The 21,404-nt window shown below is 51.5% G+C and overlaps 1 protein-coding gene across 1 annotated transcript; it reads left to right on the top strand.

Moving 5' to 3' along the window:
- Positions 1–5,295: 5,295 nt before the first annotated feature.
- Tas1r2 (taste 1 receptor member 2) lies at positions 5,296–19,483 on the top strand. The gene is made up of 6 exons (XM_059256231.1): positions 5,296–5,486; positions 7,525–7,825; positions 11,011–11,787; positions 13,157–13,366; positions 17,091–17,214; positions 18,555–19,483. The coding sequence occupies exons 1-6, from the start codon at positions 5,296–5,298 to the stop codon at positions 19,481–19,483; spliced, it is 2,532 nt and encodes an 843-aa protein (XP_059112214.1).
- Positions 19,484–21,404: the final 1,921 nt, after the last annotated feature.

Raw genomic sequence — 21,404 nt, forward strand, 5'->3', positions numbered from 1 at the left:
GATTTAAATTAGTGGGCTTTTACATTTTTATTATGTGTGTTTGTGTGCTTGTGTGTACGCATGTGTGTACTGGTGCCCAGAGAAGCCAGAAGGGGAGATTAAAACAGTTGGGACTGGTGTTAGAGGCATCTGTGAGCTGTGCAATGTGGGTACTCAAATCCAGACTCTAGCTGTCTGGCAGGGCAGTGAGCACTATAACCACTGAGCCATCTTTCCAGCCCCCAGTGTGTTTATTTTGAGACATGGTCTTGCTGTGTAGTCTAGATTAGTCTCGAATCCGGATGCCTCAGCCTCCCGAGTGCTGGGTTTACAGGCGTGTGTCTCCATGCCTGGCTTTAGGAAGCACAGCAGATTCTTCATAGTGTGAATGGGCCTTGTCTGATCAGTTCGGTGCTGAAATAGAACAGTAGATGAGCTCACCCAGGCTCAGTAGACTACCAGTAGACTACCCTCTGGAGACAGTTCTTCCCAGGCCTTCTCATCCTCCCTCCATCTGTCTCCTCATACATATCTTCCTCTTTCCCCTTTCTGTACCCCATGGATTCTGTGTTCCTGGAAAACCTTGGCTAATACACATATCAAGGACTCTATGTGTCTCTGTACTCCCAGCTCCCACTAGCAAGTACAGCCTCACTCCTTTTTTACAGATGGGGAAACTGAGGCAGAGCTGACATAGTACTTCCCAGCTGTCTTAGTTAGGGTTTTTATTGCTATGAAGAGACACCATTGCAGCATGATTCTTTTTTTTTTTTTTTTTTTTTTTTAAGATTTATTTATTTATTTTGTATACAGTGTTCTGCCTGCATGTATGCCTGCAGGCCAGAAGAGGGCACCAGATCTCATTATAGATGGTTGTGAGCCACCATGTGGTTGCTGGGAATTGAACTCAATACCTCTGGAAGAGCAGTCAGTGTTCTTAACCTCTGAGCCATCTCTCCAGCCCCTGCAGCATGATTCTTAAAAGGTCTTATTAATAAAAACAAACCTGGAGCCAGTTATTGGGGTGAACACTGAAAGATCAGAGAAACAGATCTAACCTCACCTTGCCAACTTCTCAGCTGATCCTATTTCCTCAGACTGGAGGCCTCTCAGTCCTCATCTAGAATGAATCTCAGCTGAACTGCTGCTAAAAGCCTAAAAGCTTAACCAGGCTGTAGTTCCTGGTTTTCACGCCTTATATATCTTTCTGCTTCCTGCCATCACTTCCTGGGATTAAAGGCGTATGTCACCATGCCTGACTGTTTCCAGTGTGGCTTTGAACTCAGAGATCCAGATGGATCTCTGCCTTCGGAATGCTAGAATTAAAGGTGTGTGTGCCACCATTTTCTGGCCTCTATATCTAGTGGCTGTTCTGTTCTCTGACCCCAGATAAGTTTATTAGGGTGCACAATATATTGGGGAACACAGTATCACCACACAGCATGACCATGGAAACTTTTACAAAGAAAACCTTGAATTGAGGTGGCTTGCTTACAGTTTCAGAGGTTCAGTCCAGTATCATCATGGTGGGACATGGGGGTGTGCAGGCTGACATGGTGCTGGAGAAGTAGCTGAGAGTCCTACATCTTGCAGGCAAAAGGAAATGGTCTGTCTCACTGGGTAGTATCTTGTGTAGCAGGAATCTCAGAAGGTCTTATTAATAAAATCAAACCTGAGGCCAGTTATTAGAGTGAATACTGGAAGATCAGAGAAGCAGAACAAGCCACAGCTACCTCACCTTGCCAGTTCCTTAGCTGATCCTGTTTCCTCAGACTGGATGCCTCTGAGTCCTCATTTAGAATGAATCTCAGCTGAACTGCTGCTCGAAAGCCTGAAAGCTTAACCAGCCAAAATGCTTCTAGTTTTTGGTCTTCACGCCTTATATACCTTTCCACTTTCTGCCATCACTCCCTGGGATTAAAGGCTCACTTTCTGGGATTAAAGGCATGTGTCACCATGCCTGGCTGTTTCCAATGTGGCCTTGAACTCACAGAGATCCAGAGGGATTTCTGCCTCTGGAATACTAGGATTAAAGGCATGTGCTACCACTGCCTATCCTCTATGTTTAATATTGTGGCTATTCTGTCTCTGACCCCAGATAAGTTTATTAGAGTGGACAATATTTTGGGGAACACAATACCACCACAATCTTGAGCATATATGAGACCTACTCCAACAAGGCCACACCTACTAGTAGTGCCACTCCCTTTGGGGGCCATTTTCTTTCAAACCACCACACCAGGAGAGTGGTGTTGCTGGGAGGTGAACCCAGATATGTCTCTGCTGTACTCCTGTGTCCACACCTGGTGTTGTACCTCCTTGGGGTACAAGGAATCAATCACACCTGCTGGAAGGAGCCAGTAAGGGACCCTGCCCATGTGCAAAGCTCTGGGTTCAAGCTGATTGGCCACAGTAGCTCCCTTCTAGGTGGAAGTAACATGGATGCCCTGGCTGTGACTCACAGAAGGGAAGGATGGCATTTTTAACTCTGTTTATGTTTTTGAATGAATGGTGCCAATTACTCAGGGGCATACTGAGTAGCTTTTACAGTTCTGAAGATGGACCCTGGACTCTAGCACATGACAGGCAAGTGCTCTACCACTGAGCCCTACATCAGCCCTCTGGAAAATCCTCTCTCCCAGTGACCATACCAGGCCATTGTAGAGGTCAGAGGTGGTGGGGACAGTGGAAGGCAGATTTGATCTCAAGTCTGTATTCCTGGCAGTCTTCTCCATGAGGTCACTGGCTTCTCGGCTCTTCTGTCACTGTCTCTAGATGACCCTCCCATGATGTTTCCTTTTTAACTGCAGGGACTCAAAGCCATCAGTGGTCCCTTAGACTTGGGGCTGTTGGCTTTCAAGGCCACGCTCCCCGTTTGGGTTCCTGAGGCTTTGCATGGTCAATACTGTCAGTCCCCATGTCTGCGGTCACCCACAGAGCCCCTTCATTTCCCTGCTGTGGCCAGGGCCCCAGCCCCAGCCCTGAGCCTGGACAGGGACCATTTGACTGTGGCCGGACGTCCCTGCCGCCACTGCTGCACACACTGTCACTCAAGCATATGCTCTAAGGAAATGAAGGACCATCTGCTCCCTCCTGGATGCTGTGACCCGGAGCTTCAGCAGGAGGGGGCAGAGGAAATGGCAGGGTCCACACCTGCTCCCTTCAGCCAGCCCTGTCTTCATTTCCTTAGTCTGTGCATCAGTCCAGTGCCTCCGTCATCCCAGGGTGCAGAGAGCCCAGGCCAGGCTGGTCTAGAGCACAGGCTCTGTGTCTGGCATTGGACTGAGAATTGGCTTTAGAGAATTGAGCCTTGGGCTGGCAAGATGGTTCAGAGGGTAAAGGCACTTGCCACCAACCTGAGTTTTATGGTAGATGGCAAGAACCCACTCATGCAACCTGTCCTCTGACCTCCATCACTCATCCTAGCACGTTTGTGTGTGTGTGTGTGTGTGTGTGTGTGTGTGTGTGTGCGCACTTGCACACACAGTAAGTTAATTAGTAAAAAATACTTCGATCTCACCCTTCATCGTAGCTCATCGAGTGTGTCCTATCCCACCCATTTCCCTGATGAGGACAGTGAAGGACAGGTGGGTGACAGGATACCAGCACAAGAGGAAACGGCCAAGCTTCGGTTTACATCCCTGGATGTTAAGCCACGGGACCCCTCTGCAGCTTCTTGCCCAGGGTGGAGTCTCAGCCCTGACCCTTCAAGTCTGACACTTCTCAGCAGCTGGGGACCAAATGAAACATTTGGGAGACAAAGTTCTGGGGTGGCAGCCTGCAGCGTGGGACGCTTGGTGAGTGAGGACCTTTCAGCCTCAGTATCTGTCCTGGAGGCTGCACACACAGTGGGGACAGGGACCTGTTTATGGGCCCCATGATCCCGCCAGTTAGTCTAGTCCATGGCGGCCTGTGATGGCAGTGGGGCTTAGCTACCTTTCACAGATGAGAAACGGGGTGGGGGGGCGGGGAAGATGCTTAGAGGTGAGGAGGGGAGTGATGCTCTCATCCCTATGCAGGAAGCATCCCAGGTCTACAGAGTGCCCCACTCATTACCTCTTCAGATTTTTTTTTTTTTTGAGGTCTCAGGTAGCCCAGGATGGCCCCAAACTCCCTGTCCTGGTTATTTTTCTGTTGCTGCGATAAAATATGGACCTAAAGCAGCTTGGGGGAAGGAAACAATTCTTTTCAGCTTGTAGGTTGTAGTCCGTCATGGAGGGGCGTTAGAGCAGTAACCTGGGGGGCAGGAGCTGAAGTGGAGGCTGTGGAGGAATGATGCTTACTGGCTTGCTACCCACAGCTCACTCAGTTCGCTGTCATACCATCCAGGACCCCCTGCTGAGGGGTAACATCTCCTACCGTGAGCTGAGCCCTCCCACATATACCATTAATCAAGAAAATCCCTCTAGAGGTCTGCCCCCAGGCCAGTGTGATGGAGGCAATTCCACAGTTGAGGTCCCTCTTCCCAGATGACTGTAGCTGGTGTCAAGTTGACAAAATCTAACCAGTGCTCTGTATAGCCAAGGCTCCATCTCCTGAGTGTTGGATGCCAGCCCTACACCACCATGTCCAGCCACTCTAGAGATGTCTTCTAACATCCCATGAGGCTGAATGAGGAGTTGTGGAGGCCCAGCCTGTGGGCAACCAGTGCAGACCTCTCCAGTAGTCCCTGCCCAACGTCCGAACAAGATAGACTGGCTTGTGGACCCTGCCTAGGGGAAGGCCCACCCCTCTGCACCCTAAGCTAGCACAGCACCCAGTGTGTCCAGGAGGAGGGGGTAGGGGTGGAGACCAGAACTGAAGAGACAAGAAAGGGTATAAGGGTCTTGAGGGCGCAGAGTGGGAGGTGGTGGGGAAAGGTGCTTGGGCAGCCATTGGTTCCTACCCCAGCCCCTTCTGTCCATTGGGCATGCCAAATGGTAGGCCTACTTCTTCTCTTTGTGTGCCAAAGGAGACACCAAACCAATGGGCCAGGCTGGGCTCACTGTGCCCATGGCCATCCCCTCTGCCTTCTCTATCTGCTCTGCGTGTCCACCATGGCTGATTGTCACCTTCACAGCCAGTGACCACACAGGTATGAGCTCAGGCTGGGTGTGGCCACATCACGAAGACGCCTTGTCCTCCCATGGTGTGCAGGCCCCACTTGGCCCCAGAACTGTATCCTGCCCCAGAACTGTTCCTTCCCCAGAGCCCTTACGGCTGTCCACCTGTCCCCAGGCAGGATCATTACTATGTAAATGTTTGTGCAAATCTCAGTGTGGGGTGGCAGGCTCCGCGGTGAGGTAGGGGCATCTCCTAAAGCATTACTTCGCTGTCATGGGGCCCCAGGCAAGGACACTCCACTTGCTGTTTCTCCTACTACATATTCTGACTAAGCCAGTCCAGCTGGTAGAGAACTCCGACTTCCACCTGGCTGGGGACTACCTCCTGGGTGGCCTCTTTTCTCTCCACGCCAATGTGAAGAGCATCTCCCACCTCAGCTACCTGCAGGTGCCCAAGTGCAATGAGTGAGTCTCCACTTGAAGCTGCGGGTGGTGGCGGGGTGGGCATGGAGTCAGGGTCAGGGAAAGCAGAGTCCTCAGAAGGCCGGGCCAGGGCCCAGAATGCTTCTCATTCTTTGCCAACCCCCCAATCCTAGACCCAGCCTGCTAGTCTCCAGTGCCCCCCACCCCCTGCACGGTCTGTGCTGCTGAAATTTCAAGCAGTTGTGTTTGTAATCCTGAGATCTGGATTGCCCCTTTGTTACATCCCTGGAAAGACAGGATGTTAAGCTCACAGGGTCACCACCAAAGCCATCCTCCACTACCTGTGGGAGCCCCAGTAAGACCATGTCAAAGCCTTGTCTAGATGCCAGGCTCTGTGTGGTGGTGTTTGAGTACTGGGTTCAGACACTGGACACTGAGGAGCTCTTTGCAGTTTCCAAGGTTGTGGCTGGGGAGACAGGGAGTGCTCCAGGCTTGGAGAGTCCTTCTCCCTCCGTGAACCATTTGGGGTGACAGCACCATTTAGAGACCAAGTGCACACGGGAGCCATCCTGACCTTGCCCAGGTGGTGGAACGTTCTGGGAGATGGGAAAGAGGGAGGGAGAGAGGAAAGACTGACGAAGGGTTGACGGTGGGAATTCCCCACTTAGATGACGAGGAGGAGGATGGTGTATGGACTTGAGGCTGGGGAGGATGGTGCAGTGATGGCACCGGGCATGGTGCTAGGTTTTCTGATGCCTGCGATGATGATGGTGATGATGATGATGGTGATGAGGTCTGTAATGATTGGCAGGACCAGTGGCAGCGACATGGTAATGACACTAGTAATGTTGACTGCAGCAATAATGGTGGTAGTTAAATGGGTACAAGGACGGTGGCGGTGAGGTGGTCGTGGTTGTCGTAGTTATAGTGATGGTGGTGACGGTAGTCGTGGTGGCGGTAGTATTGGTAATGGTGGTGTTGATGGTTATTGTATTGTTTTAAAGGTGGGGGTGTTGATAGTGACTGTTAGCAGTTATAATAATGGTGTTTATGGTGGTGATGATGGTAGTGGTCATGGTATAGCAGTGGTGATGGTGTTGGTGATGATAGCAGTTGTGGCAGTAATGTTGGTGATGATGTAGTGGTGGTGATGGTGGTGATGGTGGTAATGATGGTATTATTGGTGATAGTGGTGTAGTAGTAGTGATGGCATATAGTAGTGATGGTGGTAGTGGTGCTATTAGTGATGGTGGTGGTAGTGGTGATGGTGTAGCAACAGTGATAGTGATGTGGTGGTGATGGTGGTGGTGGTGATGATGGTGGTAGTGATTGTTGTTAGGGGTGGTATAATGGTAGAAATAGTGGTAGTAGTGGTGATGGTGTTCCTGACGGTGGTGTTGGTGTTGACAGTGGTATAGTAGTAGTGATGGTATATGGTAGTGATGGTAGCAGTGGTGGTGATGTGTCATTGTCGGTGATAGTAACGGTGTGGTGGTACTGATGGTAGCAACGATGCTGATGTTGTTAGTGGCAGTGATGGTAATGATGTGGTGATGGTGGTGGTGGTGATGATCACAGTAACAGGGATGGCAGTGGTGGTGCTGGGACAGGGAGAGATGATGGTGACGGTGGGGATGGCAGTGACGGAGGAGATCAGGACAATGACGGGTGGACAATGGTAGAAGTCATAGGACTCACAGTGTGGACACAGGGACAGTGGTGACAAGATGTGGCAAATGCCAGAATCTTCTGTAATACTCCTTGTCAAGCTTTCCTGTGTGGGGAACCATCATTATCACCAGTACCACCATCATCATCATCACAGTCCCCTCCCCTCCCTGGGGACCCGCCCTCACAGTGTGAGCCCCTCCCCTCCCCTCCCTGGGGACCCGCCCTCACAGTGTGAGCCCCTCCCCTCCCTATGGACCCGCCCCTCACAGTGTGAGCCCCTCCCCTCCCCTCCCCTGCCTGGGGACCCGCCCCTCACAGTGTGAGCCCCTCCCCTCCCTGGGGACCCGCCCTCACAGTGTGAGCCCCTCCCCTCCCTGGGGACCTGCCCTCACAGTGTGTGGCCCTGCAGGTACGACATGAAGGTGCTGGGCTACAACCTCATGCAGGCCATGCGCTTCGCTGTGGAGGAGATCAACAATTGCAGCACTCTGCTACCGGGCGTGCTGCTTGGCTACGAGATGGTGGATGTGTGCTACCACTCCAACAATGTCCATCCTGGGCTCTACTTCCTGGCACAGGATGATGAATTCCTGCCCATCCTCCAAGACTACAGCCACTATATGCCCCATGTGGTGGCTGTCATTGGCCCAGACAACTCTGAGTCTGCCATCACTGTGTCCAACCTCCTCTCCCATTTCCTCATTCCACAGGTGATTCCTGGGAGATGTGGCTGGGAGAGGGGCAGAGGGTGAGGAGCTCTTCCCTGTCAGCCATGGTAGGAACATGAGCAGGGGCGGGCAGCAGTTCAAGCACAGGAGGCAGGCTGACTAACTGGAGCCTGTGGTGAATCTCTTCACCCTCTGAGCCTCAGTTTCCCCATCTGTAAAGTGGGCTGATGAAGCTCCACCCAGGACTTTCTGTGGGTTGAAGCACACAGTAGGTGGCCTGCAATGCTATCGTTCCCACCAACTGCATCTTTCTCAGGAATGAGAACTAAAGAGCATTCAGAATTAGCTTGCTCAATTGCCTAGCACAAAACCTGACTCACAGCAGGCCCTCAAGGAGTGCCTCCAGGGCCTGGGGAGATGGCTCAGTTGGTAAAGTGTTTGTTGCGCAAGCATGGGGACCTGAGTTGGGATCTTCAGCACCCACGTAAAACACCAGGGCCAGCACCGGGGACTGCGGATGGTGGAGACAGGATTCCCTAAGCTCATTGGATGGCCAGTCTTGCTCAGTGAGCTCCAGGTTCACTGAGAGGCCTTATCTCCAAAAACAGGGTGGACAGTGATTGAGGAAGACACCTAACGCTGCCTTCTGGCCTCCATACATGTGCACATGAACCCATACACACATGCTCAACACATGTGTGTGCATACACACATGTGCACATGTATCATGCACACACACATGTACACCCAAAAAGTGCTGATAGTCTCACTTATATTTTAAATTTGGGGGTGGGGTGGGGCATGAGATGGGGGTCTCTCTACATAGCCCCGATGTCCTAGAACTTACTATATAGATCAGGCTGACACTTCAAACTCACAGAGATCCAACTGCCTCTGCCACCTGAGTGCTGAGACTAAAGGAGTGCCCTGCCATGCCTGGCATCTTTAAGTTGTTTTGAGTCACATCTTCATTTACTTTTGGGGAGAGAATACATGCATGTATTATGGCACGTGTGTGGAGGTCAGAGGACAGTCTGTGGAAGCTGATTCTCTCCTTCCACCAAGTGGATCTTGGAAGAGTGAGCTCATCCTCTGGTGTGGAGGCAAATGCCTTTTCCTTCTCAGCCATCTTGCAAAGCTCTGACTGCTGTCCGTCCATCACCAGCCACATGGGTGAAAGCGCCCAGTCCAGCACAGCTGTAGAATACTAACTAAAGATCAGATTGGCACACAGTAGGCTGGCGCTAGTACTGGACTTGCTGCTGTGGCTCTTACCTTGTAAAGTACCCAGAGCAGGGTCAGACACATGGTAGGTGCTAACTATGTGCTTACATTTTGATGTGCAATGTCTGGTCCAGGACTGAGCTCATCCCTTGAGCACCTACTGTATGCCAGGGACGGTTGTGGGTGCTGGGGAAACACCTGGGAACCAGGCACAAATTCCTGCCTGCGTGCAGTCTGTTTCCTACAGGAAGACACAGATGATACGTACAGATAAATGAGAGATGCACAATGTCAGGAGTGCTATGGGTAAAAGGCAGAGTAGCAAGGGTGGAGACTGAGGCAGGCTTGAGACAACTGGACTTTTCAGCGTGGCGATCAGGTGGGTTTGCTGACCACAGGACAAAGGCTCCAGGGCTTAGGGGAGCTATGCAAGCAGCCGGGAGGAGGGCATTCCAAGAGGCTGGCAGATGTGATGGTAAGAGACACCTGATGGGCTTACACAACAGGGTGAGCGGAGCCAGGGCCTGGAGGAAAGTAGGAGGAAAGGGAAGCAGAGGCCACGAGGATGGTTCTGGGATGGAGTGGGGAGGTCGGTGATGGGTGGGTACCCTCAGGGGACCACTGAAAAGACTGGCTGGTGAGTTTGTGGTGTGTGCAGAAGGCCAAAGATGCCACCAAAGCTTTTGGCCTGAAAACTGGAAGGGATGGATTCCCTAGGTGAGGGGGACCCTGCAGGTGTCTATGCAGGCAGAGATGAGAATGAAAATACAGTGTAGACTGACTTCCTCAACTTGGATCGGACTTCAGGAAGTCCGGTGCCAGGTGGTTCATTGTCAGAATATTTAAAACACAGTACGATTTGGGAAAAGTTTCCAGGCAACAATCATTCCCATCCCAGATTCACAATAAAGCTTAAGGTGTAACTACATAGAAACTCCTTTACAAAGTACCTGTGACCATGATGGTGGGTTCTAGCTAACAGTCCTAGAATCTAGTGTGATCTCTGACCAATAGCATAGCAGTCAGCAGTACATGTGACTTCTCCCCTAAGGGTTCTGTTAACTGGGAGCTAGGGAGGAAAAGTCTGGCATAAACATTCTGGGGGATTTGGGTGAGATCTTCCTCTATAGCAAAAGGTGGGTGAGGTCTGCCTCCACAGATAGCAAAGAGGTTGTCAAGTCGTTAACAAAATCCACTCAACTTGCTGGAGGTATTTCATCTGATTTCTCCCATTGAGAAGACACCCCTATGTGATTAACACTCCTGGTTTCTCTAATGATCCATGAACAAAAAGATCTTTATGCTCTCAACACTTACAGACACGTGGGAAGATGCTGGATGGACTCAGAGAAGAGCCAGAGTCTGGGATTGGAAAGGTCAAGTTCGAGATGGGAGGTGGACATTTTCAAGTCCACCCCTGAGGTTCAGGAGGGAGGTTGGAGCCAGAGCTGGATGATGGTGTCTCTGGCTTGAAACAATGTTTACACAAAAGGCTGAATGAGAGTTGTGAGGAAGGCAAGGGTGGTGGAGGAGAACTGAGGCTGGGAGCCTGCACTTAGGGGTACACTGAGACTATAAGGTCACAGCAGAGGGAAGGAACCATGAAAAGAGATGGGGTAGCCAGTGAGGGGAACAAAGCCTCAGTTGGGGTCTAGGAGGACATGTGGCCAATGGTGAGGCTGGGATGCCCTGCGAAGATAAAAATGGCACTCAGGATGTGCAGTAGGAGCTCAGTCAGGGTTCCTAAGTGGTGGGAAGGAGACAGATGTGTACCACCTAGCCAGGATGTGACACGCAATAGATGCCCTGTCAGGGGCAGTAGGTGATGAGGAGACTGATGTGGGTCGCTCGGACAAGTCACAGTACATAGCACGGTCTCATATTTACTAAGGTGGCCATGATGATGACAGTGTAAACCCATCCCTGGGCATGTATGTGTCCCCATATGTCACCAGGGTGATGATGTCAGGTGGAGCGCCTCCTCTAATACCTCACTCCGGCAGGTCACATACAGCGCCATCTCCGACAAGCTGCGGGACAAGCGGCGCTTCCCAGCGATGCTGCGCACAGTGCCCAGTGCCAGCCATCACATCGAGGCCATGGTGCAACTGATGATTCACTTCCACTGGAACTGGATTGTGGTACTGGTGAGCAACGATGACTATGGCCGGGAGAACGGCCAGCTGCTGAGCCAGCGTCTGATCAGAACAGGTGACATCTGCATCGCCTTCCAGGAGGTGCTGCCCACACCCGAACCCAGCCAGGTCATGGGGCCCGAGGAGCAGAGCCAACTGGACAACATTCTAGAAAAGCTGCAGCGGACCACAGCCCGTGTTGTGGTGGTGTTCTCGCCAGAGCTGGCCCTGCACAACTTCTTCCGGGAGGTGCTGCGCTGGAATTTCACCGGCCTCGTGTGGATCGCCTCCGAGTCCTGGTCTATCGACCCAGTTCTGCACAACCTTACAGGGCTGCACCACACGGGCACTTTCCTGGGCATCACCATCCAGAGGGTCTCCATCCCTGGCTTTAGCGAGTTCCGAGTGCGCCATACCAAGGCAACGCAACCCATACCCAACAAGACCAGCCCACGGGCCACGTGCAACCAGGACTGCGATGCCTGTTTGAACATCACCGAGTCCTACAACAACGTCCTGATGCTTTCTGGGGAGCGTGTGGTCTACAGTGTGTACTCTGCAGTCTATGCGGTGGCCCACGCCCTGCACAGGTTCCTGCGCTGCAACCAGGTCAGCTGCATCAAGGAAGTGGTCTACCCATGGAAGGTGAGGGCCTAACCTTGCAGGGACCGACTCCACCGTTGCCGTGCTCAGGGACTCAGGATATGGGTGAAGAAAAAGCTGGACTTGGCTGTGTGTGTCTGTAACCCCAGTGCTGGGGAGGGTAGAGATGGAAGGATTGCTGGGGTCGCCAGCTGCCAACTAAGCTCCAGGTTCAGTGAGAGACTCTGTCTCAAGGGAATAAGGTAGACAGTGACAAAGCAGGACACTTGATGTCCTCCTCTGGGCTCTGTGCGGGTGCACAGGCATGCCCCCCCCGACATATACACTATACACACACACACACACACACACACACACACACACACACACACACACGGGTACATCAACACAACAACACAGCTTTGTTCTATCTCAGCCACGTGTCTCTGCCGCATATCCTCAGAGCTTAGTTCCACTGCTCTAAGTACTTACGTTCTGAAATGTGCAGTTCTTTGAAAGGTGTTTGGTTACCGGCTGGATTTGACTCTTGAGTGCTGAGGCTCTGGTAGCCTGTGTCAGCATTCAGAGCGGTGCTTCACCGCTTGCCAGGTGCCCGCTAGGATGCATCGTGATGGTTCTTTCACACCTAGGGAGACTGAGTCACAAAGCCAACTAACTGCAGAGCAAGGACTGCAACTCAGGCCTGGGCTGCTCTGTTCAGAGCACCTTCTGGCCAGCACCAGTTTGGGGAGATGGACTCCGAAAGAGCTGACCCTGTGGTGTGGGAGAATGGGAAGGACTGAGTGCAGGGAAAATTCCAGATGATATTTGCAGTGGAGAAAACCCCCGAGGGACACCCCAGGTGACTTCTAGGGAGGGGAAGGTGAGAAAGCAATATTCTCTGCTACTATTCTAAGTTTTTTTTCCTTAATTTTTATTTATATGAGTGTTATGTATGTGCACCACATGTGTGTAGTGCCCATGGAGGCCAGAAGAGGGCGTTGGATCCCCTGGAGCTGGAGTTACAGGTGGTTGTGAGCAGCAATATGGGTGCTGGGAATTGAACCCAGGTCCCTGGAAGAACACTCAGTGCTCTTAACCACTGAGCTAGCTCTCTAGCCCGCATTCTAAGGTTCTAATGTGGCTCCAGAGCCCAGAAGACAGGGTCCTGCTGCCTCCATTTTGCAGAAAAGAAATTGGAGTCCAGAGAGGTTGAGCAAGAGGCCCAAAGTTTCAGGAGTGTGGCAGGGATGAGGCCTAGCTCCAGGCACACCAGGTTCCAAAGTCACCTACTACCCGCCGACCGATGCTCCCCCAGAGCTTGACGCGCACATTTGACAGGTGTTGAGGCCAGTGCAGGGGTGGTAGACTCCCAAATGTCTGGTCCCATCTCTGATGCCAGCTCTGTTTCCCTTCTTTCTGACCCCTCCAGCTACTCAGGGAGCTCTGGCATGTCAACTTCACCCTCCTGGGCAACCAGCTCTTCTTCGACCAACAGGGGGACATGCCAATGTTCTTGGACATCATCCAGTGGCAGTGGGACCTGAGCCAGAACCCCTTCCAAAGCATCGCCTTCTACTCCCCCATCCAGCAGAGGATGACCTACATCCACAATGTGTCCTGGCACACCCCCAACAACACGGTCAGCTTGGAGGGTAGTAGTGCCTGGGCGCTTGTCAAGAAGGGCCCTCAGAGATGCATCAGTCACGGCCAGTGGGGTCTCCATTTGGGGTGTAGGGCCTGTGGTCCTGTCCTTCTTTGCCAACGGAGAACTATGGAGTTTAAGGTGCTCTAGCTCCAGCAGATGGGGGACTGGGGGCGGGACTCTGCTTACAGCCCTGTGCTGAAGTGCACGTGACTCCCATATCAGCCTGAGGTGATGGGATTAGGCACATTCTTTGATGCTGCCACCAAATGACTGACTGAGCAGCTTAAAGAATGAAGGGCTTATTTCTGCTCGGGGTGGGCGCAGGAGGTGTAGGTGTAGGTGTGTGTGTGTGTGTGTGTGTGTGTGTGTGTGTGTGTGTGTGTGTGCTAAGGACACAGTCCATCATGGTGGAGAAGGGATGGCAGCAGGAGCCCAAGGTGGCTGGTCACATGATATTCACAGACAGGAAGCAGAGAGAGATGGAGGCTGGTGGTCAGCTCACTTCCTCCATTTTATTCAGCCCAGGACCCCAGCCCATGGGACGATAGTGCCCACACCCACAGTGCCCACACCCAGGGTGGATCTCCCCTCCTCTGCTAAACCTTTCTAGAGACACCATCTCAGACACACCCAGAGGTGATTCCCATAGTTTTTAAGTTTCATCAAGTTGTTAGGATTACGCATCACAGAGACGGAGGCTACTGCTCTCCCCATTGTGTGGATGAGAACACCAAAGGCACAGAGAAGTTGTGTAACATCCTTAAGTCCACACAGCTGGTCTGTAGTCGAGGCTTTCTCTACATAGCCTTCCAGCTATAGCTGGTCATTCAGTGTTGAGCTTGTGGAGTCAACTAGGCTGGTGTCTTTGTCTGTTTTCTTGAGCTTAAATCACGGGAGTTCTTTGTCTCAGGTTCTGGAGGCAGAAGAAGAGGGAGAGGTGCCGCTGGTCCCTGCAGAGGCCAGGAGCCAGTTTGGCCTCTCTCCTGGTGTTTGGCAGCTTGGTGTTTGGCAGTTTGTCCACAGGGTCTCTAACCCAAGCTGGTTTCAAATACACTATGTAACAGAGAATGAAACTGAATATGTGATCCTTCTGCCTCCACCTCCTGAGTGCTGGGATTGCAGGCATGTCCTACCATCCCTGGGTTATGGAGTGCCAGGTTCAAACCCAGGGCTTCACGAATGCTGGGCAATCTCAACCAACTGAGCTACATCTCCAATCCCCTTGGTTTTCTTATATAGAGTCCCGCTGTGTAGCCCAGGATGGTCCTCTGCAAGAGCGGCCAGCGCTTTTAACCTCCGAGCAGCCTCTCCAGCCCCTCCTTCTGCTATTTATTTATTTATTTATTTATTTATTTATTTATTTATTTATTTATTTATTTATTTATTTATTTTTAATCTCATTTGATTTTTCTGTACTTGGAGAACATGTCTACTGTGATTTCAATCTTTTTAATTTGGTTAAAACTTGCATCACAGCCAAGCCTGGATAGTGTCCGTCCTGGGAGATTCATGCACATTGGAGAAGATGCTGCGCTCTGCGGCTGCTGGGCAGAGTGTCCTGGTAGAGTGTGTTGTTTTATGGTATTGGTCAACTTCTCCACTTCATTGTGGATCCTCTGTTTAGTTCTATGCATTAATCAAAAGTATGATGTTGACATTTCCACCTGTCAGTTTCAAATAGTAGACATTCTCTATTTTCCTTTGCTTCTTGCTTGCTTTATGTATTTGGAGTCTCTCTTGTTAGGGATGTATGTGTTTATACTTGCATTATATGTGGTTGCTGTGCCAGAGACTTACATGTTTTTCATGCTCCTTTTCTGGGGTCTCTTATAATATCTTTGGGTTTCTCTTGAGATTCCATCTTTTGTTTTATGTATTTGTAGTTTTGTTTTTTAATCTGAGTGAGTAAAGATTCAGCCTCAGTCAGTCAGTCAGTCATTTGCTTGGTAAGTTTTTTTATTAATTTGCTTTCTCTGGGGTTATTTCTCCTACCAGTAAGTGGAACACTCTGTGTGTTCCTGAATACCCTCTTCATGCACCTGACTGCAGCTTTGGAGGCTGTGCTGGGCTCCACGGCCCAGTTCTCTGGGGATCTGAGTTGCTGATTCTGGGTTTGCTCTTCTGTCTTCTCACTGTGAGGACTTCAGGCTTCCCATGATCAAGCTGGAAGCCAGCCATGCCCAGTTTTTTCCTCAAAGCCCTAGTGAAGCTCTCCCGTGTAGCACTTTTAGCATTCTCCATGGTATTTAAAACTCTCCATCTAATTCATGAAAATACTAGTCTTCAATGCCAGCATCTGGCATCAGTTTATGCCCTGAGTTTGTGTGTGTGCAGGTGTGCATACATATGTGTGCTGGTGCATGGTATGTATATACATGTGGAGGTCAGACATTAACCTAGAAATGTCATCTGATGACCAGTACAAGAAGTATGTGCATGTTGGGGGACATGAAGGCAGAGACCTCAGACTTGAAAGAGGCAAAAAGAGATGGGCTCTGGTGTCAAGGGGTTCTTCTGGGGCTCCCTGGTCTGAGCCCTGGCCCCTTTGTAGCTAGAGTTGTCCTGCCTTGCCCACAGTCAGGACAAATCTTTGTTACCTGCCAGTCCCAAAGCCGCTTAGACCCAACCAAGTAAACATAGAAACTTATATTGCTTACAAACTGTATGGCCGTGGCAGGCTTCTTGCTAACTGTTTTTATAGCTTAAATTAATCCATTTCCATAAATCTATACCTTGCCACGTGGCTCGTGGCTCACCGGCATCTTCACATGCTGGTTGTCATAGTGGTGGCTGGCAGTGACTCCCTCCGCCTTCCTGTTTTCTCTGTTCTCCTCTCTGTTAGCCCCGCCTATACTTCCTGCCTTGCCACTGGCCAATCAGTGTTTTATTTATTGACCAATCAGAGCAATTTGACATACAGACCATCCCACAGCACCCCTTCTTGTGTACGTCTGTAACAGATGGTTTTCCTTGGTCACAAAAAATGATCTCCACAGGATCTGGCGGCTGCTCACCCACCCCAGAGCTGTGGCTGCCTGAGGTAATTCACTGTCTCCTCTCTCTACCATGCTCTAGCCACACGTGTCTCCCCTCACCAGGCTCGGACACTATACCTTCCTCATCATCTTCCACACCAACCTCACGCCTACTGTTTCCTGTGTATAATCCATCCATTCAGTCCATGCTTGATGACCTTTCTGTGCTGGGCTCTTCTGTAGTAGAGACAATAGCCAGGAATACTGTCCGTGTGTTCTAGTTCACCTGAGCCCCCTGCATTTCAGAAGGACATGAAAGCAGGAGCCTGGGCTCTAAGTGACAGGAAAGCAGGTTAGCGGGACAGGTGGTGGTGGTTCAGGCAAGGACAGACCCAGGATCTCTCGATATCTTTCACTTCTCCCCCAACAAGATCAGGTTTTTCTTTGGCCATGATATCCTCTTGGTGGTAAGATGGCTGCCAGCACCCCAGGGTTGCACGCTATCTTGTCTACATCCCCAGGAAGTCTCTGTTGTAACCCTTGGGTGTTTTACCAGAGGATGATGGGTTGGATTAGGTCATAGACAGGCAAGCCAAGAGAGTCCTGCAAAGACCCGGTTCTAACAGCAGTTCAGACAGGGCCAGGCTACCCTGTCCCAAGGAGCATCCTGCTAGGTGAGGGAAACATTGGCCTCTCAGAGGGTGCGGAAAGAGGGCTCGGGGTCTCTTGTCTTCTTCCTCCAGATCCCCATGTCCATGTGTTCCAAGAGCTGCCAGCCTGGGCAAATGAAAAAGCCCGTGGGTCTCCACACTTGCTGCTTTGAGTGCATGAATTGCTTACCAGGCACCTACCTCAACCGCTCTGCAGGTACGGCTCCCGTCACCCCTGCTTGGCACTTCCTCAGCAGACCTTGGCTTCTGTTCATGGCTCAGCACCCCTACCCTGTCCTGGAGTTTTTAGGGTTTCTTCCCTATGCCAGGGTCTCTGAGGCCTTCCCGGGGAATGCAAGTATCCAAAGGCCAGAGACCAAGCCTGGTGCTTCTTGTGGCTTCCCATGAAGCACAATCCCCAGTACAGGTTTCGGGGTGTGTGATACTCCGGGATCAGTCCTCACACTGTGTGCCAAGCCCTCAACCCACTCAGCCATCTCCCCAGTTCCAATGACTGAATTCTCACTTGAAAGACTCTCTCTCTAGAACACCGAGCCCAGGGTTAAAATTCACACCAGCGTAGCACAGTTCCGGGTTGAGTGTAAGCTTTCTCATGACCTCATTGATTAAAAATGAATTGACGATTTCACCTTTGAATAAAAATACTTGCTGTGTGCCCAGCATCATGCAGGGCTCTGACTAAGCGCTGGTCAAGTCTGTTGAAGGCTCCTGCTAACCCGTCTGTCACAGTTGTCAGTGGCCTGCAGACAGGAGCTAGGCTTTACTCGTCTCCGGAGCTCTCTGTCTCTGGTACCTGTCTCGGTGTCCAGCTCTCAATGGGGCTGGGGACACATGGTTGATAAAGAGCTTACCTTGCATATACAAGGACATGAGTCTGTTCCCTAGAACCCATGTGAAACAGAGCTAGGCATGATGCATTTGGAACCAGGGCTGGGGAGGTTGAGACAAGTGGATCCCTGGGGCTCACTTGTCAGTTTAGATGACTTGTTGAGTTCCAGGCAAGTGGGAGACCTAGTCTCAATAAGACAATGAGAGAGAGAGAGAGAGAGAGAGAGAGAGAGAGAGAGAGAGAGAGACAGAGAGACAGAGAGACAGAGGGAAGAAAGAAGGAAGAGGATGACATTTGAGGAATAATACTGATGTTGTCTTTTAGCCTGTATACCCATGTGTACACACACACACACACACACACACACACACACACACACACACACACACACATACACACACGCCCCATGTAAACACCCCCCCCCCCACCAAACACTAACAGAATGAGGCCCTTGAGGATGTGGTTGCAGGCCTCTCCCACTAGGGGGCGATATCTTGACAGAGTGGTCTTAGAGTTGGGTTCTGAGCAAGGAGACCTGGGTTTGAATCCTTATTTGGTAACTTACTGGCTCTGTGACTTTGAGAAAGGGACTTAACCCAGCTGGCGAGGCTGCAGGGGTCCTTGCCTCCCTCTGGCTCAGGGCCCAGAAGACACAGCAACTCACAGGTGGGGATCCAGCTGATGGGAGTCACTGTGGGTTCTTGCAGATGAGTTTAACTGTTTGCCTTGCCCGGATTCCATGTGGTCCCACATGAATGCCATCACTTGCTTCAAGCGGCAGCTGGCCTTCCTGGAGTGGCACGAAGTGCCCACCATTGTGGTGGTCATACTGGCTTTCCTAGGCTTCTTCAGCACGCTGGCCATTCTGCTCATCTTCTGGAGACATTTCCAGACACCCATGGTGCGCTCCGCTGGTGGCCCCATGTGCTTCCTGATGCTGGTGCCGCTGCTGCTGGCATTTGGGATGGTGCCGGTGTACGTGGGACGCCCCACGGTCTTCACATGTTTCTGCCGCCAGGCTTTCTTCACCGTCTGCTTCTCCGTCTGCCTGTCCTGCATCACTGTGCGCTCCTTCCAGATTGTGTGTGTCTTCAAGATGGCCAGACGCTTGCCACGAGCCTATGGCTTCTGGGTGCGTTACCATGGGCCCTATGTTTTTGTGGCCTTCATCACAGGCATCAAGATAGCCCTGGTGGCGGCCAACATGCTGGCCACCACCATCAACCCCATTGGCCGGACCGACCCTGAGGACCCTAACACCATGATCCTCTCCTGTCACCCTAATTACCGCAATGGGCTACTGTTCAACACCAGCATGGACTTGCTGCTGTCCGTGGTGGGATTCAGCTTTGCTTACATGGGCAAGGAATTACCCACCAACTACAATGAGGCTAAGTTCATCACCCTCAGCATGACCTTCTCCTTCACCTCTTCCATCTCCCTCTGCACCTTCATGTCCGTCCACAATGGAGTGCTGGTCACCATCATGGACCTCCTGGTCACTGTGCTCAACTTCCTGGCCATCAGCTTGGGATACTTTGGCCCCAAGTGTTACATGATCCTTTTCTACCCAGAGCGCAACACTCCAGCTTACTTCAATAGCATGATCCAGGGCTACACCATGAGGAAGAGCTAGCCTTGCCCACCGGCCTCAGGGGCAGAGACCCCAGCCTGCTACTGGTGTTCCTATGCCATTTCTGTAGTCTGGACATTTTTACCCACTTAGCACTTGAAAATACCCATACTGCACTCCCCCCCCTCCCCAGCTGTTTCACTGGCCCAGAGCTGCCACTCACTTATGGAAGAAGCCACCCAAGGTGACCTATGGGGCTCCAAGTACAGTCTGATTTATAAGCCCTACCGCTGCCATCTGGTGGTCACAGTGAGCACCTGCAGGCTGTGGCCCTTGCCTTCCAGCCTGCTCAAGGCTGGTCATTGTGAGGCCCACATGGGCTCCAGCATGTTTCCTGTTTCTGTGTTTCCTTTCCAGTTCCCGGGAAGCACAGGTTTGGGCTTCTATGTTCTAACGGACAGCTAGGCATCATGGGTCCTTCATTGTTGCTTATGAATAAACTTTCCTTGGGTGAAATCGATGTCCCTTCTTGATTTCAGAGGTTCCCCAAGGAAAGGCCCATGGACTCAGTCGGGGCATTCATTGCTGGGTGACCTTAGGCCAACTTGCCCTTGAGCCTACACTTGCCCACCTCTGAAATGGGAACCATAGTTGGAAATGTTGATGTTTGGGGGCTGAAGAAATGGAAGATGTTACAGACTTGGTAGGAAGGAAGCTGTGATGAGCTACCCTTCAGGAAGAGTTCTGGGGAGAGCCACCGCATGGTTGCCATAGACAGCCATGATGGGGCCTCAGAGGAGCTTCCTTAAGAGAGATAACCACCACAGACAGCATGACGGGGCTGCAAGAGAAAAAGCCTTCACTTCTTTGGAAGCCTTGTTCTGTGGGGTGTGTGTGTGGGGAAACTTTCTCCACTATGTTACTTAGGCTACATGCCAGAAATCCCAGAGCAGAAAGGCACTAGTTAAAAGTGAAGTTACAATTCAATGTTTGGGGCCCAGGTATCAACTGCGAGGGAGTCTTCCAGGTCATAGCAAGCTTGCTTATTAATGCCCTGTACAGAGAGAGAGAGCTGTGAGGAGGCATGGCCTGATTTCTGAGGGTGGGGAGGGGCAGATAAAGGGTTTATAATATAACAAGAATCAGGCCTGACCCCTCGGTGCTCACCAAGGAGACAGAGCTCCAGTGTGAGGTTCTAAACCACCCTCCAGAGAGCCTCAGGGGCCAGCTCAGGGGCACCCAGATCTCAGACAAGAGTGCAAGCATTGGAGTGGTGGTGTTTGGGCAGGACAGAGGGACAAGCTTCCGGAAGGGTCACCACTGGAGGACATGGGTGGAGGCTTTTCAAATCTCCTCTGGGAGTGAGAAGTTTCCCAACAGTTGAGAGGATGGAGCTGTTTCCTCCTGGCTTAAAGAACAGAAGTGTGGGGGTGGGGCCAGGTGTGGATATCAAGAGGAAAGATGGGAACACAGAGCAGAAGGAAAGACAACTGGGGCCCCAGGACAGAGGCTCAGCTCTGGGTCTCGGGACCTCGTCCTTTCTGAGTGTCCTCGCCAGTGTTCTGGGCACAGTGTGCCCCCTGCCTCTCTGCTCTGTCACCTGGGAAGCCATCCTGGCATCCCTTGCTCCATGTCCAGCTGTCTTCCCACAGTCCTCAGCTTGGGTCTCATGTAGGGGCTGGAGATAGTGAGGGGAAGACCCTGGATTGGGCAGCATTTCCCAGAGGAACCAAACAGAGCTGTAGGATATGCATATACAATGGTAAGAAGACGTTTATTAGATGAGTCTACCGGGCTGCTATAGTGACCTGCAGACAGGAGAGCTGGGGACTCCACAGGTGCAAAAGAAGGAACTTTGCTGTCAGACAGAGAGGGGACAACTTTGCAGTCCCAGTCTGAAGTCAAAGGCCTGGGCACCTCTGGAGAACACTGGTCCACAGCCAAGTTCAAAGGTTAAACGATCCAGAGTCTGGTGATGTCTGCT

The sequence above is a fragment of the Peromyscus eremicus genome, chromosome 2, assembly GCF_949786415.1.
Source record: "Peromyscus eremicus chromosome 2, PerEre_H2_v1, whole genome shotgun sequence".
NCBI lineage: Eukaryota > Metazoa > Chordata > Mammalia > Rodentia > Cricetidae > Peromyscus > Peromyscus eremicus.